Source organism: Dama dama, chromosome 21 (genome assembly GCF_033118175.1).
Source record: "Dama dama isolate Ldn47 chromosome 21, ASM3311817v1, whole genome shotgun sequence".
Lineage (NCBI taxonomy): Eukaryota > Metazoa > Chordata > Mammalia > Artiodactyla > Cervidae > Dama > Dama dama.
In genome coordinates, this window is record NC_083701.1 from 16078825 (window position 1) to 16099585 (window position 20761).

Genomic DNA, 20761 nt, shown 5'->3' on the forward strand with positions numbered 1-20761 from the left:
TTTTCTTGAACTTGAGAATGTAACATTCCCTCTAGACTCTTCTTCTCAATACACAATTTTGAGTTTGCTGATAAAATGGTTCCCTCTCTCCATCAGGATGCTCTGTGGGTGGGTAGTTTTTAGCGTTTGTTTGAAACAACTTTTTTAGGTAGACATCTCCAAAACCAGAGTTCCCCTTTCTTAAGCAAGTGGTTCTCACTTGGAATTAAAAGAAACATTGGGAGAGATTGGACACTTTGGTAGAAGAGGAGTGAGGATAGGACAGACTTTTCAAGCTAAATGTCGTCTCTCCCCACCCCCACCCCCGTGCCCTGGTTCTTATAATAACCAGGAGACCATCTCAGTATAAAGGCAGCAGGATTTTCACTCATGATCAGTTTTTCAATTGGTATTGGCCCCAATTGTTCCTTTTTGGATGTGTTTTCCTGTTCTTGGTGCTTCTGCAATTTACATTCTAACTTAGGCACCTGGGAGCTAGTATTCCACAGGTGGAATAGGTTTTGTGGCCAGTAACATTTTAGTGACTCTAGAGGCAAATGTAAATAAAACTGCCACCCTATTCCATTGTATCTGAGGTTTCTTGGAAGAACAGGTTGGTAAAAATTTGGAGCTGAACTCTACCTAATTGACACCATGCCAGCTTTGAGATGAGAGAGATGAATGGGTTTGCAGAGAGGGTCCAAGTCTATGGACTTGAAAAAGATTTGGGAGTTTGGTGGAAAGGTTGAGGTAAGGAAAAAGTAGCTGTTTTACTTTCTCTCTTCCAGAATTTTCTTTTCAGAGGCCTTAAGTTCTTGGCTGCAGTGATAATCCTTTTATCTGAATTCTGCCTGGAGACTGAAACGGTTTTTTTCTGTCACTCAAAGTCACTGGCATTGTCCAGTTAGCGGAATTTGGACCTGGAGGGAATGCCTGATAGGTGGATTGCAATGCAACATAAAAGGAAGTTTCTGGCAATTAGACTTGCCCAGCACCACTTGGGCTGTCTGGAGAGGGTAACAAGCTTCCCATCAAGGCGCCGGATGGAAAAAGTCAGGAAACATAGGGTGCCGGACTGTATTACGTGAGAAGATGCTGCTGGTCCTGGGACTTGGGGATAATCAGCTTTTAGTTGATTATTGAGGCACTTGAACCTGAAGGCTGAGACAGTGGAGGCTGTGATCAGGGGTTTCTGATCCATCTTGTCAACCCCAGTCCTATAGCTGATGGTCTTGGGCACTGTGTTCTTTCCAGACAACAGAGCCATGATGGTGTTCTTATGTCTACAAGCCAAATCAGATCAGTAGCTTAGAGTTTTCCAGATGATTTTCTAGTTGATCCAGAGAACAACTGGAAAATTATTTTTATTTATTTCCTTTATAAAATTTTTTTTTCTTCTAAATTATGTCAGTGCCTTTAAAAAACTCACATTGGTGTATTTCTGGGGTGACTGGAGCTTCCTAGGAGGTACCAGTCATCCTTCTGAGTGAACTCTTATTATGAAGCGCTCTTCTGGAAGGTATATGGCCTGAGAATGGACTAGAAGGACTGCGATTTAAGGGCTGGAGGAAATCTGGTTATTTGAGGCTCTCAGTTATTTTTGGGGGTCTGGTTAGCTGACATTTCCCTTTTTACTAAGATGCCTCTCTATCGCTTTCATCTCCTTCAAGTGGTAGCTTCCTAGACTCTTGGCTTATAAAGTATCGGTAGATCCTTCTGAGATTTGCACCATGTGTTAGGATGGTTTGAATACATTTTTTTTTTGTCCTGATAGAACTAAATTTGGTTTATACAGCCCAATAATCACTTCCTTTTAAATGTGTTTTCAGGCAGTTGTTGAGCAGCTTCATGTCATTCCTTTTTTCAAAACTGTGATCTTTGATCTAAAAATTCTTCTGACTCTTCTTTTCAACATTTAAATGCCTTTATGCATTTAACTGTGGATTTGGCATTCCTTTTGACATAGACACATATGGGATGTGATTTTCGCTTGCTACTAATTTTACCTTAAATTTCACTCTGCAGATAAATCACCTTTTGCCACATTCTGTATTTGACACTTTTTTACTATCCTGTAGATAATGGTAGTTTATAGCCTAAAGGTATTTAAATATCACTGTCAAAAAGTGTTTAATGTTTTTTGGGGTTTGATAAGACTTTATCTTAAAATCGTTTTAAAACAACTTGACATTTGCTCCAGCCATGGGTGAATATACCTATTTTTGTGGAAGGCAGGCTTCTTAAATACCTATGGGGCATAAACCTAGGTGGGAGTTGGGGGCTGGAGGGAGAGAGGGTCCCTGCCCTCCAAGAAGTTCCAGGCGAGGGCCAGGGGTCCATGCATGGGGCAGGGTCAGTCTTGCTGACAGGTCAGGGCGACAGGACAGAGGTAGCAGGAGGGTGGAAAAGTGGTGTGGGACTGACCCAGAAGCCCAGGCTCTGAGTGGTGTCTCTTGAACCCTCATCAGGCCCTGCTGCTTGACATCAGCTCATGACTTTTGAAGTCCTAGAGTTGGCTGTAACCCAACTGGGGGAAGTAAGAGCGGATCAGAAATGAGAAACATTCTGTGCTATTTGCCCACTTCTGCCACCTCATCATGCAGTCAGCAGCCTTATTTCTCATTTAATTAATTCTCATATTGTTATTAATTTTACTTGAATAATTATGGTAAAGCCTTCCATTTCCATCTATAACTACTTTTATCAGAGACATTGAGGGAGGAAACTGCTGGAACATTTTAATATGTTAACCCTTGAGCCTGACCATTGAAATAGTTGAATGTGTCATCTTTCACCAGAGACTGCAGAGCTGATTTTATAAACCTAATAAACAGACTCCCAGAGTCCCATATCAGCATATTATTCACTGTTATGTGAAAGTTTTAAGTTCTTTAATTTTTTTTTTTGTTTTCACCCCAGCTTGAACTTTGGATGCTGGCTTCCTTAGTGACTTTCCAAGTTACAGTAAATTACACCTGAAAGCTTTTCTTGTGAAAGCATCTTAATTGACTTCTTACAGGAATATATTCTTCCTCTCTCTTTTTAAGGAAAAAAACCTTGTTGCCTTCTCTAGGACTGACGATTACAAACTAGGAAGATGTCTGTTTAGATGGGAAGTAAAGACTCTTAGCAAGGTGGGGTGGGGGACCTGGGTTGCAGCTCTCAGTGGCTGTGGGTTTAATCGCCCTGATATAAAATTCTGTGGCAAACCATGGACTGTTTTAACACAGGTAAGACTGCTGCCCGAATACCAGTTTGACTTTATTATTTTCCTTTTTGTGTCAATTGTGTATCCTGCACTTTCTCACCGTGTGCCCCCTGCCAGTGGACGCTCTCGGTAAGTCTCTCATGCTGAATCTCTGGTGGCTGGTCACGGTGTGGTCCTTGCTGTGGGCTTTCCGTGGTTGTCCAGACCTACGCTAGTTGCTCCAGTTTTCCTCCCAGTTCAGAGCAATCAATGGTGCCTACTTAATCTTCCGCAACTTTAGGAAAATAGTGTGTACGTGTGTTTCAACCAATCATTTTCTTTTTTCGAAGTTTGACCCTTTAACGGGTTAGCTTAACATTCTAAGAGTCTTTACATCCTCATGATTCAGTATTAGACTCATGGAAAAAAGAAATACAGAGTGACTTAAACCCTCATTTTCACAGGAAAAAAATATATGTATACATACATATCTAAGTGTATATGTGTGTATTTACATCACAAACAAAACATGGAGAGCTATACTTAATAACTTCTCAAAATAATTCCCAAATCGGATTTGGTTTTATTAAGCTTGCCAACTATCTTTAACTTAGTCTGCCCTGGACCATTTGGTTTTTTCAAAACCAATCATTTGTTTAAAAAAAAAAAAAATCAAAAGTATTTCTTATTTCAGCAGAGTTTGTGGAATGTTTCATTTCGAAGGTATCAGATCTTCAAATTCAATAATCACAGTGATTCTTCTTGACTAAATGTTGACCCTCATTCTGTGGGTGACGGCGCTACTGAAACTTCAGGTTGCTTTCGGCGTCTCGTGGCTGTCCTTCTGTCTTGGAAAGGTCTGTCTGTGGGCTGTCCATGTGGTTTCTCTTGCCTGAGTGTGCCTGAGTGTTCTCTGAGCCTTTGTACTGAACAGCTCTAAAGAGATTTTTGCGTTGAATTCTGTCGTCTCCGAGGAACCCAAACCACATGGTCCCCTCTGGCAGGTGGGGCCGGGATGACCTGCTGTCTCGGGGGACACAATTCTGCCCCTTTCCCATCATGGTGACTTTGGGATAACGTCCCCCACTTTTTAAAAGTGATAATCCTTTCCAGTCCTCAATGCTGTGGTTATGACATAGCCTCGTGTACCTTTGGGAGGAAGGTAAGACACAGTTCCCCTTCTGCTTATTGTGCTAAAATTCATGTAACATAAGATGGACCATGTTAACCCCTCTAACGTGTACATTTCATTGGCTTGAGTGCATTCCCAATGCTGTGCAGCCATCACTGCTGTCTAATTTCAGGATGTTTTCATCACCCCAGAAAGACATTCCCTGCCATTTAAAACCGTCATGCCTCATTCTCCCTCCCCTTCAGCTCCTGACAGCCATTCATGTGCTTTCTGTCTGTATGGATTTGCCTATTCTGGACCTTTCTTATAAAGGGAATCATATAATATGTGGTCTTTTGAGGACACAGAGTTTTATGAAAGCCTTTGCTTGGCAGCCTGGCGTGGGTTTGTCTATGGAATAAATGGGGCATGCTATTTGTTTTAAATGATGGGCAATGGGATTAGGGATGAGGGAAGGAACCACACAGCCTTTTGACTCTGTGACTTGGATTCTGCTCATGCTAGGAAGAGTCCCTGCAGCCCCCTCTAGTTCTCTCTCTCGCAGGGGCTGTCTCCCAGAGCTAAGCCACGGTGACGTACGATCATAGCAGTGAACTTGGGCGTAAAGATGTAAGAAAGCTATTTGACTTAAAGCCCTCTTAAATTTTATTTTACAAGTTTTAAATCATTTTGGAACCTGGACATGTGTATTTTAACAACATTTCATGCTAGTTAAAATGTCTTGGTTTAACAAAAGAATATATGTTTATATATATATATATATGGAACTTTCTTTCAGTCAAGTCAGAAGTATTTGCCTTGAATCCTTCAGAAGTATTTACCTTGAATTCTGCATGAGCAATAACTGAGTGCCCCCACAGGGAAGACATTTATAACTCAATGAAGTGTACTGAGACAGGGGTACGTTGCTCCCTCCAGGAACGGAGACTCTAGTGGAGGCAAGCCAGTTATAGTTGTCCCTCAGGATTCAAGGGGATTTGTTCCAGGGTCTGCCGCATGCCATGAGATGCTCAAGTCCTATAGTCAGCCCTTCATATCTGCGATTCCATATCCACGGACTCCAGCAAGGATTGTAAACAGTACATGAGGCACAGTTGGTTCAGTCTGCGGATGCAGAACCCATGGGTTTGGATGCCGATTCTGTATTTACTGAAAAAAAAATCCATGTGCAAGTGGACCTGTGTTCAAACCCGTATTATTCAAGGGTCAACCGTAGTTCAGTCTGGTGTGCTCAGCGCCGTGATGAGTATCAGCAGAGAGTGCGGCACTGGGGCAAGGCAAAAGGAACCCGTTTACGCTTGGTGTGGGCAGGTGATGAGGAAGATGAAACGGGATCGGCTGGTGGAGAATGGGGCAGGGGCTGCTCAAGGTTCAGGGAAGGGTGTGAGCCATCATCATTTACACGCGGGCACCAGAACCGAAAGGAAGGGTGACCATGCTGCAGGGTGGGGGGCGTTTATTGTGTGACCCTGAGTCAGCTTTAGGGGTGAACTGCGAGCCACGGTGACCCCCACTGCCCATCCTCAGCTACCTGCCTCCAGATGGTTCTATTACTCAGCCCCATTTCTGATCACATCCCGTTCTAGACTGACTTTCCCCCCATCACCCTTCTTTTCCTCCACGTGGAGAAAGCAGAACGCTGGAGTGATGCCGAATCCTTTCCACTGGCTCAGTGGTTTCCATGGCCCCAGCCACATCAGCGTGAATGTTTGCATTTCCTGCTGGTTTCTTCTGCACTTACGAAACTGGCAGAAACCCCTGATGCCCCAGAAACTGCAGTCAATGTGTGGATGGTTCTCCCTGCTCAGTGGTAAAAACCGAGTGTGTCTCAGACCGCTCCAACTGCCCCCCTACCCCCGCTTCAGTTGTTGAGGAGTAGTCCTGGGAGTCCTCTTGCCTGGAGGGAGCTCCCACCTACAAATCTGAAGTCCAGGTTATCTGTTAGTGGGTCACCTGGCTTCCTTGCCAGGCATAGTACAGAGGCTCTGTTCCCTTTGTCGAGTTAGGGGAGATGGAGAAGAAGCAGACCGCGCAGAAAGTGGTGTGGCCCACACAAAGAGACCCTTGGGTGTGCCTCCAGGTGTGGTCAGAAATTGTCCCCCCAGGACCTCCTGAGTGACTGGAGTGAGCATGGAGCTGGAGGTGGCCTGCCCCGAATTGCTGGCGATCCAAACTGTGAGACCCAGCCCTGGAAGGAGGCAGCAGCACCAGAAGTCTCCCCTGGATGGTTTCTCTAACCACCTCCTTCTGATGCATGTCAGCTCTCTGAAAGATGACACCCCAAAATAAAAATCCTTCCTGAATGCTGAGATGAAGGGCTACAAAGAGCTGGTCTATGGTTCTAGGCTGTTTTCTCCACTTCCCGCTTCCCTCCAGTGAGCATCCCTGGAAGGGGTAGATTGCCACATCAGTGCAATTGGGAAACATGTACCTTGAGCCAAAACCAACGATTGTTCTCTATTGGAACCAAAGCTGGAAAAGTTCCCTCTGAGGGCAAGGGAGGTGGCTATGCAGACAGGTGATCCCTGAGACCCTCCAGGGCTTGTATGACCACTTGTAGCCTTGCGATCTCTCTGGACTTTTAGATGCAGCTGCGCATAACACAGCAGGGAAGACTGTTGAGTCACTGCTTCCTTCCACACTTGGGAAAGGTGTGATAGGAGCCTGCGAAATATTTGAATGGGTACAGTTTTACTCGATGGGACAACCTGTGTGAAGTGGACAGGGGAGGACTTTTTAATGAGTCAGCATTGGAGAGCTGCGGCCTGCCATACGTTCTGGCCCAGGAAACGCCAGGTAAAGCCATCAGCAGAGTGAGCAGGGAGAAGGGAGAGGTCAGTGGGTGCAGCCAGTTGTGCCAGCCTGGGCTAACAGGCTGATGGGGAAAAGCATACCAAAGGGGCAGCCTGACGCCTTCTGTCTTAACAGCAAGAGTGGTCAGACTTTCCTCTTTAGACCCCGTGTGGTTCGGTGAGCTGTCCCTGATTGTGGTCAGTGGAGATGTGGGAATCTAACCCAAGAAACTCCCGCAGGGGACTGTTGTGTATGTGGTAAAAGCGTGGAGTCTTCGGAGGCCAGGGGATTCATATTTCATACCTGGGAATGCTAGGTTATAAACAGACTATGCAGATCCACCCAAGGCCCAGAGCTGTGTGAGCTCCTTTCCTTTGCAGAGCTGGTCTCCGGGAAAGCCTTGGCCTGCTATAGCTCATCAGGTGCCTTGCTTGTGACTCTGGCTGCAAATGGCTGATTGTAGGAGTCAAAAGAGATGCAGAGAAATGTCCCTGTGCATGAGGAGACTTTGTCAAGGTGTAGATCACCTGGCTTCCCTGCGGCTGCATTTAGAGGCTGGGAAGATGCTTTTAAGGGGGCAGGGGGAGGACACGACAGGAGCCCCATGCTTTTCTTAGTGTTAGTTTTGCCAGAAGATAAAAAGGACCATGTGCTTGAAATACCCATCCCCCACACGCCATGGTGTTGATTAACCCCGTGAACGCTGAGCGGGTGGTGTGGTGCAGGGCTAGATGGGCAAATGGGGGTATAGTCCTGCCTTTCTCAAGTTGCGAGCCTGTCACAGTTTTCACAGGGTTAATTGTTTCACTTCTGGTGCCTCTCTTTCATTCATAAATTCTCCAAGATTGCCACAGAGGAGCCCTGTGAGCCGAGTGTGTCTTTGCACGTTCAGGACGTAGGTGTCAAGGGCCTTCTCTGGGCTACATCCCCTTGGCGGCTCTAGTGCCTCTGCACTCAGGGCCATCCCCAGGATCGCAAAGGCCTCTGTGTTCTGACATCAGTTCTCTGACACCAACCAGGTGTCCGCCAAGTCACATCAGTTCAGATACTAGCTACCCGGGGTGGGCTTGGACCCCATGGGCTAAGAACAAGAGTTTCTCCACTTCAGTCACCAGCCGCAAGCGGGGTCCACAAGCTACCCACCTGTGTGCCCAAGCCAACCTCAAATTTAGGGTTTCCCATGAACCCCCTCAGGTTTGACAGTTTGTTAGAATGACCCACAGAATTCAGGAAAGCACTGCTTTTTAGGGCTGCTGGTTTACTATAAAGGAAAGAAATGAACCCCCAGGTGAGGAGCTCTATAGGATACAAGATGGGGCCAAGGTGGGTGCAGTCTCCTTGTCCCTGACAGGCATGTCAGTGTATTTCACTGGAGCTCACTGCGCCAGAGTTTTTATTGCATTTAATCGTTATGGAGGTAGGCTGTCTCCTGCTGAGATGCCCGGGGTTTAGGAGGAGGGCTTTAAAGATGCTGTGTTACTGCCAGTGGCGCCTAACACTTCCTAAAGCTCATCATGTGCTGGGTCTGGTGGTGAGTGCATTATGTGAATGAATCCATCTGCTTTCACGACCATGTGAACTCGGTGCTGTTTTTTATGTTTAACAGATGAGTGGAAACTGAGGCACAGCCTGTTGAAAGAATAGCGGACATTGAGTTTGTTCGAAACTGTTCAAGCCCAAAAGCTTCCAGTCTTGTCTGATGACATCTCTCCTTCTTTTGATCTCTGGTTGGTTTTGCTTTGGAAAAATCAATCAAAAACTGCTGCAGGATATTAAGGGTAGAAGATGACGTATGTAGGAATAAGAAGGACAGCTACCTTTTGGTGGAAAGAGGGCGTTTTTCATTCCAAATTCTAATCTTCAGCATCACCTTGCATGTCTGTCTCTGAAATTCTATCCTGTATTTCAGTATTTATATCCCTTATTGCATTGACTGCAGATGCCATCAATGGTAAGATGCATTATTATTTTCTCAATGATGAAAAAAAAAATTTTAAATGCTGTGTAAACTATGACTCCTACTGACTGTAAGATAAATCTTAATTTTTAAAGTATAAGCATGAAAAAGCAGGCATCTTCAGATGAAACACAGTATTTGCATGAGTGTGTCAGGGACATATGGAAGTCATTTTATGGGATTCTAATTGCAGAGCTTATGTGTGCTATGAGCATGAAGCTATGCTTTTGAATGGGAAAGATGGAGAGTTGGCATCTCTCTGCATCCATTCCTAGCTCAGGGGCTCTTGCACGCCACCCTAATCTCAGTTTACCCCTCTGTCAAATGGGGGTGGTAATTCCTGCCTTGAATGTTTTTGTAAAGATTAAGGAAAATGTAAATGTTGGGGAAATATGGAATCTTGGTTTCATTCCAGAAAGCTTTGTGAATTCTCCCTACCTACTTATCAATTCTTTTTTTTTCTCCTTTGAGGGTTCTGCTTTGGTCCATGACATGGTGCCTATTAATAGTGCTTTTGCCCCAGGAGCATTTTTTTGTGAAGAGAGTAATCATATGATTTCCCCTGTTGGGGAAAGTAAAGGGGCTGCTGGCTGTATTCACCAGAATTCTCCAGCATGAATCCAAGCCAAGACCTGGAAACTCGCAGGGGAAAAAAATTATCGAGACTGAGATGATTTTTTTACAGAAAAGGCCACAGGCAGTGCTTTACTCAGGAATTTTGTCTGGAAAGCCTGTTTAAGCCCGCTCTTCTTTTGGCTGATGGGCGGCCCTGGAATTTGTTCGTTTTCCAGTGTTAGGCCATTTAAGGGCACAATGGTTGAACAAACTCAGTAAGCAAACTCAGCTCGTGCTATTATATAGTGAGTGCCTCATGCATGCGCGCTCAGTCACGTCCAACTCTTTGTGACCCCCCCATGGACCGTACCCCACCAGCCTCCTCTGTCCATGTGATTTCCCACGCAAGAATACTGGAGTGGGTTGCCATTTCCTCCTCCAGGGGTGTCTTCCCAAGCCAGGGATCAAACCAGAATCTCCTGTGGCACCCGCACTGGCAGGGGGATTCTCTACCGCTGAGCCACCTGGGAAGCTCCTATCAAGGCCTCATTCATTTGCAAATACTTGAGTACCTGACTTCCAGGCAGGTGTGCTGAGGTAGAAGGTACAGTGCTGGGCAAAAATATTCGTGGTTTCTGCCCTCGTGGGGCTTCCTGATCACCAGGGGCGACTGCCGTCCGTGGAAGAACTGGAGACGTAAAGATGAAATGAGAACTGGGAGGAGGGTCATGAAGGCTGTGTAGAAGGAATCTCTGAGAATTAAATATGAGAATTTAGCCACCGAGGGTTCAGGGAAGGCTTCTGTGAAGAACTGTGACCTAAGAATGAACAGATGCCCGACAGCTGGGGTGGAGGGAGAGGGGATGTGTAGGTGGGTGGAGCCAGACGCTGGAGCAGTGCCTGGGAAGTGGGCACGGGGTGAGGGGGGATGGAGAGTGGTCTCAGAAGCTGACCCACGTGTGTCTTGCAGGAGAGGCCATGTTCAGGACATTATTGTTTTGGCTGCACAGTGCAGTGGCATCCAAGGTCTTAGTTCCTCATCCAGGGATCAAACCCATGCTCCCTGCATTAGGAGTGTGGAGTCTTAACCACTGGACCGCCAGGGGAGTCCCCACTGAACTTTCTTGAAAGCAGTGGGAGCTACTGAAAAGTGATAAGATTTGCATTTTGAAAGTAATTCAGGGCTGTTCCAGGCACGTTCGTCCAAATGCAGTCAGAATGACCTCTTAGGGACTGATGGAGCCATCCAGGTGAGAGATCGAGGTAGTGCAGTGAGGGTGGCAGAGCAGAGATGAAATAGGAGACAGAGTCAGGTCCACATCGGAGCTGTTGCAGTCATCGGCAGTGGCTCTCCTAACATTGCTGATGGGAGGGAAATGAATGGGCTTTTGTGTGTTAAATCAGTGCTAACACAACTCCAAATTTGTGGACCTAAAAAGATGACTGTAAGAACCAGTATCTCCAACTGAGACATGGAATAATTTCTTCCACGGTGTTTTTTTTTTTTTTTTAATAAATATATGTTGTGGTTACTGAATTTAAGAAATAAACATTGTGTTTCTAGGTTATGGTATATCCCACATGGAAATGTATTCACTATGACTATAATTATAGCAATCTTTACAGATTATACTTATTTTAGACTACTATAATTTGAAAGTCCTTTAATTATAACATAATACATATTTAAAATAACTTGACTAATCATAGAATGATTTAAATTTATATTTACCAGATTAGGTAACACTTGGTTCTAGTCACTTTGCTTTCCTATGTCAGTGTATTTTTAGAAATCAGTGTCATTAATCACAGATAGATGTGCGCCTTACAACTTGTGAAAGGAAGTAAAGATACCCACTTCCTCAATTTCTTATAATTATAGGCTAGTATTGAAAGAAATTGCTACCATAATTAAACTTTGCGCCCCTGGAATTAAGAACATGCTGACTTGGTCCATGGTCCTCCATGGGTCCTCAGCTGGAGCATCCTTGGAGAGATTGAGAGGCTTACAAGAAGGCCTTGGGACCCGCCACAACCACGTGGCCTCACTGCAGGCTTGGCCAGGCTGTTTGACAGGTGGTAGAGAAACAGGGAGTTTCATCACCAAAGGGCTTGTATCATATACACAATCAGTGTGCGTGGATTCAGCTGCACAAGCCAGCATTTTGTTTACTTATTTTTAAAAAGTTTTTGGCTGTGCCTTGCTTTTGAGATCTTAGTTTCCTGACCGGGAATTGAAGCTGGGCCCTTAGCAGTGAAAGTGCAGAGTCCTAACCACTGGGACTTCCCTGGCAGTACAGTGGTTAGCAGTCCGTGCTTCCTCTGCAGGGGGCATGGGTTCGATCCCTGGTTGGGAGACTAAGCTCCTGCCTGCTGTTCAGCCCAGTTAAAAAAAAAGGAAAAAGAATAGAGAAAATTATCAATTTCATGGGACTGGGGTGCCCGCACACTCGCCTCCCTGCAAGTCCCCCTGGAGAATGAAAGGGTGCTCTGACAAGTTTCTTGTCCACAAAAACTCATGAAACCTATGACTGTGCGACTGGGTAATGTGTGAAACTGGCTCCTGGGCAGAGAAACTGGAAGAACAGGTAGAATTATCGGGGTCAGGGAGGGATGGTAGCTGATACACCTAAAAAGTTCTCAGAGCAGATTCTCACATAATTGTTGGATAAAATCCCTCCGCATGGAATTAAACACTGTGTTTAGCTGCACCCAGCGCACGTGTGTGCTGACCTGACCGTGAGGACTCCGTGTACGGACCACTGACTGTACTGGAATGCCATCTAAGGCATTTTCAGGGACGACCTTTGTCCCCGATTTTCCCCTTTTGTGCTAACTTAGAACTTAACCCCTGCCAAAAATCCAGTGACTTTTGCTAGTTGGATGTTCTTGATGCCTGACTGCCTTTCTGGCTCCAGAGGAAGCTTTCTCATCTGCTTGTGAGAAAATAACAGAATATATTCCTACATTCAAGGCAGTTTTCCCTGACACTGTACTTTTTCAAACCAAATAACACATTGCATCTAAGTGTTCTCTGGGGCATTCTTAAAGAGGAGGGTATGTGGTGACTGGTCAGGTCCCTTTCTAGGTGGCGGGTGGAATCCAGTCCCTCGACTTGAGGCAGCTGGTGGAGGAGGGGCAGGAGGAGTCCAGTGTCAGAGGGTCAGGCGGGTGCTCTCTGTCTGCCTGCCTGCCCCTGCATGGCCCTGGACGGTCCTCCCCTTCTCCCCTCCTCTGAACTGGGAGCAGGTTGGCTTAGAGAAACCCTAGTGCTCCCTCCATGCTAACATTCTGTTTAAAACACCTATTGAGTATCTGTTGTATGCATTTATTAAACACCTGTTGAATACCCATTGTATACACCTATTAAACACCTATTGAGTACCTGTTGTATACACCTATTAAACATCTGTTGAGTACCTGTTGTATACACCTGTTAAACACCTATCGAGTACTTGTTGTATATACAGAGAGCATTTCACTGCAGACTAGGCTAGGAAAGTCCATGCCTCTGTCCAGAAGGAGTTTAGAGATTACTTTTTCTGGTTCAGGTGGTAGGTGAGCCTGGGAGCCCAGTGTGGAAGCTCACGAGCTGGTCTCCTGATGGTCACCTTTTTGTCCTCAGATCAGATTTACAATAGCCATGCCCTCTGACACAGTGTCTATTTGCCCAGGTTTATCCATGTTTATGCAGACTTCTTCTGTAAATATTCTCAGTCCAGGAGCCAAACGGTGTGTGTTACAACAACTTTACTCAGCAGTTGTGATGAGAGCGGGTATAGACAGCCTGTAAATGAATGGGCGTGACTATGTGCAAATAAAACTTTATTTACAAAGACAGTTGCCTCACCAAGTTCTTGAGTTGTTGAAAAGTCTCGAAATGGGTGCCTCTGCGTATCTGGGGTCTGTGGATGGGGCCAGGTGATTCCCAGGCATGGGCCAGCCTCAGTGCCCAGGCCCCCTTCAGTCCTCCACCAGCAGAGCTCTGACTGTGGGTCTTTTTGTTGCTGGGCTTGTCCTACAGGGAAGGGCCTTCAGGACCCTCCATCAGGGAGTTAAACTAGCTGCCAAGGGTCCCAGGGGCCTCCCCAGAGCCAGGAGAGCTGATGCTCACCCCCTTTGTATCCCGGGACAGACTTCTCTTTCAGACAGAGGCTCTTTCATTGAGCATGACCCAACAAAGCCAGCTTGTGCCCATTTTTGGAAACATCCACAGGCCTTCACCTTGTTCTTCATATCTTGGCCTCTTCAGAATGCAAGTCAGGAGACGTTACCCCAGGACATTTTACTTGTCATAAATAAGCTAGGACAAGCATCCCCTTTGGGCACTGGAAATTGGAAATGGCTGATCCTAGAAAAACAGCTTCTTCAGATCCTTTCTGGGTATAAATAAATGAGTTTTTAGAAGTCCCGGGGGATTGTGGTTTCCACTCCAGCAGGGACCCGAGGGAGGAGGACACTGCTTCCAGGAGCTGCTGTTTCAGCAAGCCAAGCTCCGGGCTCTGTCTCGTTTGCAGGGCGAGGCGACATCCAGCCCCAGCTGGACAGTGCGCTCCAAGACGTCAACGACAAGTATCTCCTCTTGGAAGAAACGGAGAAGCAGGCTGTCCGGAAGGCTTTGATCGAAGAACGCGGCCGGTTCTGCACCTTCATTTCTATGCTGCGGCCCGTGATTGTGAGTCAGTGGAAAGTTCCAGAAGGCTTAAACTGCCAGTTCCGAGGAGACCCTCCTTGTTTATCTGGAGGCGTTGAGAAGCTGCCCTGTGTCAGGAATCATGATGGTGGAGTCACATTTATGAGCCAGTAGTTGTCTGCAAGCTGCTGATGGCCGCACGGCCCTCTCTGTATTCTGAAACTGGTGGTTCCGCTTACTTTTTCTCCCCAAGATGCCCCACAGAGTTGTTCCCAAAGTTGGTCCCCAGACCAGCAGCATCACCTGGGAACTGATTAGAAATGGGCATTCTCAGACCCAACCTAGACCTACTGAATCCACAACTCTGGGGCTGGGAACCCCACCCAGTCATCGGGGCTTTTTAAACAAGTCCTCCAGCTGATTTCGAGACCCGGTGACCAAGATGAGTGCCAAGGAGTGACTGTGAGGTTAATAGAGGAAAAGCCTCAGTGAATCCATGCAGATTTATTTTTGAAGTCAATCAGTTGTATGCCTTGAAAAGTTCTGCTGGAGCTTTTCTTGAGGCTGATAAAAATGCACCAGCTGCCGTCCCTCAGCCCCGGCAAAATGCCCAGATTGGAGTTGTTCCCCTGAGCGTAGTGCTTTCCCGTGAATCGTTCTTACCTGGGCCCACAACCCCAGCTTAGCTCCTTGGTGATGTCATTCTTCTACAGTCCATAGTTTGCCTCACTTGCCATTGATTAAGTTGATGAAAAAAAAAACAAAGACGGGGCTGTTAACCTCCAGTGAACATACATGTGCTGTCACTTCGGTCTGTCAAATCTGGACCAGAATGTCCCCAAATGGTGTTATCTGCTGAAGCCAATTGTCTTCCAAGGGGGAGGGGGCGGGCGAGCCTTGGCTTGCGGAGGGGGCTGTGCTGCAGGATTCCACCCACAGGCAGACCGCCCCCCCCTGCCCCCAGCAGGGGTGCCGGCCCCCAGACACTTCTAGGAAGGCCCGTGTGTTTGCTGTGGAGCTCACCGGTCTCTCCGTGGTTATGGCTGATTTCTTGTTCTCCATTTCCCCAAAGAAAGGGCTGGTAAATGGCTTCAGCACAGATGTATCAGGCCCTATGCTCCTCTTCTGAAAAGCTGAAAGTATAGATAGTGTCCCTAAGAAAAACAGCTGGATCCAGATGATAAATTGAATCATGCACAGTAACAGGTTGTAAATTACTTTCAGGAAGAAGAAATCTCAATGCTGGGGGAAATCACTCACCTGCAGACCATATCAGAAGATCTGAAAAGCCTGACCATGGACCCTCACAAACTGCCCTCCTCAAGTGAACAGGTAGGCATCTTGGGATAGGTGCTCAGAACAAACCCAAGAGATGAAGGTTCAAGGTCCTGAGGGTTCCTTGCGGCAAAACCTCATCTGAAATGGTACCGTGTTTTACATTGTGATATGTGGCTGTCATCCTCACAGGTCATCATAGAGCACCTACTGTGTGCCAGGCCCTGCTCTGAGCTCTTACATAGACTTCCTCTGTGAATATCCACCATTATCCCCATTGTACAGAGGACCCTGAAGCACTGAAAGATGAAAGTCACTTAACCAGGCAGTTACTGGTAGAACTGGGATTTAAACCAAACTCGCAGTTTCCTCAGCCCATGCTCTTAATCATGTGTTTGCCGACCCTCTAGAGGTAAAGTTGTCTGCATGTTCCTCCCCTAGGAACATGACGGTGGGGTCTTTTGGTTATCACTGTAAATCATTCTCTCTGGATTTCTCCCATTCTAAGTAAGGAATGAATGAGGATCCCACTTATGAAAAAGGTGACTTTATGTTGACTCATTTGGTTCATGTGACATTAATACTATGTTCAGTAGAGCAACAGCTGAAAAATCACATGCTTTTGCTTTTGCCTTTCATATGAAATTCTTATTGTTGCCTTGGGAGCCAGCTCAGCAGACAAATTTGGGAGCTTATATTTTCCATCTTGCAAAATTGCTTTCATTAGACTATAGCCTTCAGGCATTCATTCACTCAGTAAGCAGATATTTATTGAGCACCTACTATGTGAATAGAAACTAGAGCTTACATTCAACTAGCTCTTTGTCAAGTAAGGGAGACAGATGTAGGAGTCATTATGAAAGAACTGGTTTGTTCTTGATTCTGTCAGGTTTTATTGGTCAGATGGGGACATGAGTAACTATCAAGTGGCTAAGATGTAAGGTCAGTTCAGTCGCTCAGTCGTGTCTGACTCTTTGCGACCCCATGGACTGCAGCACTCCAGGCCTCCCTGTCCATCACTAACTCCTGCAGTTTACTCAAACTCTTGTCCATTGTGTAAGATCAACACATCCTAAAAGCGTTATCATCTCTGTTGTGCTGTAAACAAAATCCCTATAGATTCTAACCTTGGTGTAAATGTCTCTTGTGAACTGTAACTGTAAATCTTTTTCTTTTTTGACAGGTATGTTGTGGTTTTCCTCTCCCTTCCCCATTAATTATATCTTTGCTTGTCTCAGAAAAAGGATTATGACACTGATGGATTGGTACTATGATTCTTCCATTGAAAAGGAAACTTCACAACATATTTTTCTTTGCTCCCCACTCCTCCATGATGGTGGAATTTCGACGTTATGACGGTTGTTAACATTTGACGGATAACGTTTCCCTTCTCAGCACTTTGCTGACTCTCCTGCTCTGTCCCCTTAGGTGATTTTGGACTTGAAAGGTTCTGATTACAGTTGGTCATACCAGACCCCACCCTCTTCTCCGAGCACCACCATGTCCCGCAAGTCAAGCGTCTGCAGGTAGGTGAAGCTAGGCTGGGCTGTTGCCTCGGGGATGTGGCATTTCGCTTTACACTAATTGTGAGTGTTGGAGCCAGTCTTGGGCTCTGAAATAGTGCATCTTAAACAGGAAATGGCGATCAGGTGAAAGGGTCCCATCACGATTCTGGTCTCACTCTTTAGTTTTGGAATTAATTTTGGGTTAGAAGGAAAAATCCCATCAGACCTTAAATTGGTGGACACAGCTTTCTCTCTCAGGGTACATGGTACAAATCTCCCCATTTTATGAATTCTCACTGGATTTTCCTGTTTAGCAGAGGAGGAACCACATGGGCTCCCAAAGGGTGAACAGGGGTCGCTTCTCGTGCAGACGCAACTCGCTGTGGCCAGAACAGATGAAGGCAGTGACGGTGGCTCCCGCTCTCACTTGCCCCCCAGTCTTTGTCTCAGGGCTTCACAAAGTGAATAGAATCCTTGATCTGTTCACCTCTCCCACCACCACCATCACTGCTATTGTTAACCTGGTGACTCAGGGTCCATCGGAATAGTCCTGCCATCGGTCGGCAACACCGTTCCCTGGCAGCGTGCTGTTCAAGACCGTTCTTTACTTGCTGACGGCCAAGTTGGTTATTCTCTTCCCGTGAGGGTAGAAACACCCTCATGCATCACGTCCTTCTTGGTACACTCTCCCTGCTGATCTTTTTCTTTGACTTTTCCAAGCCGAATGGATTTCCTCTTCCTGTGACTTGGCGTTGAGAGTAAAGAACAGGATGGAGCGTGGGAATCTCTGTCTACACACGTGTGTCTGTGTGTCTTTGATTTTTCATGTTTGAGCTCATGCAGTGTACAGGCAGCAGGAAGTTCAGACTTGAGATGCTACAGCCTGACATTCTGTAGCCCGAGGATGGTGTGTGGTTTCTTGTCATCTTTTCTGTGCTGTGTGTGTGTGTGACACATCTCCTGAGGTTTTTTCCTATTGAGGATTTTTTCTTCGTTTGGTAGTGAAGAAAACTTTATCTTGTTAGTATAAAACAAAGCTGCGTGAGTCTCTTTTTGTAGTTTTAGTGTCAACAGAAAATCCTGTCACATGGATACCGCCAGCCCTGAGCTTGCTGTAGTGAAATTGCCATGAGCTTTGCTGTCAGTCTCCACATGCCCTGTTCTGTCTGACGGGGGCGGGGGGGCGGGGAAGCAAAACTCATGATAATTATCCTTGATCTCCTCCAGCACACTTCGCTATATCTGTTGGAACGTTAGCACCAAGTCATTCCGGTATAAAACACCAGAACAAGGTAGTCAGCCCTTGACTATCTTATTAGCTGGCTGAGTTTGTGAAATTTGACAGGAATCTCTTGCGGAGTTAGGAGCAGAAACCACAAGTCTTCTAATCCCAGTCTGGGTTGTTTATTTCACGCCTTCTGATGCTGCTACAGCTGCCCTTTATCTGTCAGCTCTGCCTGTTTGGGCCAGGAGACTTTGTTCAGTTTTCTGGGTTTCATAATTTGAGTGATTAGACAGAGTGTAGGACATACTGCTTACGACTGGAAATGGAACAGGCAGAAGTCCAGAGGGCAAGTGTCATTTTCCGACATCCTGTTTACTGTTCCATCCTGGAAGCAAACAGCTTCGATTGATGACCTTTAGTCCCTGAAAGCTGCCTGCCTCTTGCCAGGTGTTCTGTTTGCTAGGCTCACAGATAGTTAAACAGAGAAATACCTGTGTTCGGGGTCAAGCCATTCATTAAACCACCAACTTTGTTAATACTAATAAAATGTAAGTACATGAACACAGAGTTGCCTCACATACAGGCATCTTGAATGAAGCACACTTAGGATGCAATCACCTTGAGAAATCTCTTGGTGCCAAGTGATGGTTGGCCAGGTTGATCCAGAGGGTTCACCTGAGGAAGACACTTGGGTGCTCCAACTAGGTCATGCTGAAGCCTTCATGTGGTTTTTGTGAGTAGAGGATATGAACCTTTTTCATGCCTCAGACATCGAGTCCCCTGGCTTTGCTGGTCGGTGACATAGCAGAGCTGGGCAGCACTTGACTCTTTAAAATCACAGCCTTCCATCCTAAAGATGCCTCATGTGCCGTCGGAGAACCACGTCTCCACAGTTGGTTCCCCCCCCCCTCCCCTTGCTCACAGTGAAGAGAACTTTTGTTTACTCGCTTAATGATTGGGTGTTTTGAAAACATGCCTCCGCGCTGCGCTGCTTCTTGGGCGGGGGGCTGGTTGCATGATGCGTTCTCCCCTGTCACCCTTGTCCTGTCCCGCTGCCCCCGCAGCAGCCTGAATAGCGTCAACAGCAGTGACTCGCGGTCCAGCGGCTCCCACGGCTCCCACTCGCACTCGCCCAGCTCCCACTACCGCTACCGCGGCTCCAGCCTGGCCCAGCAGGCGCCCGTGCGGCTGTCCAGCGTGTCCTCCCACGACTCAGGCTTCATCTCCCAGGACGCCTTCCAGTCCAAGTCGCCGTCCCCCATGCCGCCTGAGGCCCCCAACCAGGTAAGGGTTCCCTTGGCCCCAGGAGCGGCCGCCACACCTGAGGCCCTGGATCAGCCTTGATGGCTGGAACCAGAGAGCTTGGACAGACCCTGGTCGTCTGACACGGGGAACCTCTGGTTTAATTTCTCATCTTTAGATGAGCTGATCCCCTAAAGGGAGAGATAAGGTAAGTGGGGGTTAAAGCTTGTGATCAGGCTTCCCTGGTAACTCAGACTGTAAAGAATCTGCCTGCAATGCAGGAGACCTGGATTCGATCCCTGGGTGGGGAAGATCCCCTGGAGAAGGAAACAGCTACCTACTCCAGTATTCTTGCCTGGAGAATCCCATGGACAGAGGAGCCTGGCGGGCTACAGTCCATGGGGTCTCACAGAGTCGGACATGACTGAGCGACTTTCACTCACTCAAAGCTTATGATCACCATGCAGGTGATGGTTGTCACACCGTTGGAGAGTTTTCACACTTATGTAGACAGACTCAGAGTCTTGGCCACTCTCTGGCGTCCCTGTGCCTAGCTTGGCATGATGTAGTCATTATCCCATTTGCACAAGGGGACAGAGATTCTGCTGTTGAACAACGCCTCGGAGCCCTTCCTTGGCACTTTCAGCTTCCTTGCATCAATTTGTGATGAGGATGAGAATAAGAAAGTATCTTCAGTGGCCATGCAGGTAATTCTGTTGGCACCTTCCTCCTGGGAGAAGGGAAGGTGTTGAGTCTCTGAATACAGTTGGGTTAGATGGCACTAAACGCCCAGCCCAGTGGGTGCAGAAGAGCAGAAGGCAGGAGCTGGGCATCCAGCACCCTTCACCTGCTCCGCTGGGTCCCTTTTTTGTGTCAGTGGGTTGGCGTCTAGACTGGTAAGCACAACGTACAGACAACCAGGAAACGTGAACATCCAGATGTCCCGTCAGCGCCATCTGCTGGGGAGTGTGGTGACTGCGAGCCCATTGCACATTAGGTTTGCCAAAAAGATCATTAGGGTTTTTCCAAAGTAAAACGTTACAGAAACTTTTTTGGTCAACCCTATATAATACATTTTGAGACCAACCACAGCCTTTGGCCCAAGATCCTTTGGATTCAGAAGGTCACGTGCTTGTCTTGTTCATCCAGGTATCCAATTTGCCTGACAGTCAACAAGTATCTCCTGTGTGCCAGGTACCATCCTAGGAGCGCCTGCCTGTTATCTGTATAGTCCTGCCAGCAGCCACTTGGAGTGTTGTTATCCCTGTTTTGTTGGGG

General features: G+C 46.8%; 1 protein-coding gene across 7 annotated transcripts in view; it reads left to right on the forward strand.

The window, feature by feature from the left end:
- Positions 1-20761, forward strand: part of MTSS1 (MTSS I-BAR domain containing 1) — a 160264-nt gene that overhangs the window by 128536 nt on the left and 10967 nt on the right. For 4 of the 7 annotated variants that reach the window (XM_061123232.1, XM_061123230.1, XM_061123233.1 and 1 more), the window contains exons 7-11: positions 3305-3316; positions 14121-14278; positions 15461-15568; positions 16940-17037; positions 19306-19525. In XM_061123232.1, coding sequence (XP_060979215.1) covers positions 3305-3316; positions 14121-14278; positions 15461-15568; positions 16940-17037; positions 19306-19525 — 596 coding nt within the window. The remainder of the gene's footprint in view (positions 1-3304; positions 3317-14120; positions 14279-15460; positions 15569-16939; positions 17038-19305; positions 19526-20761) is intronic. The other 3 variants (XM_061123231.1, XM_061123234.1, XM_061123236.1) reach the window with 1 other exon arrangement.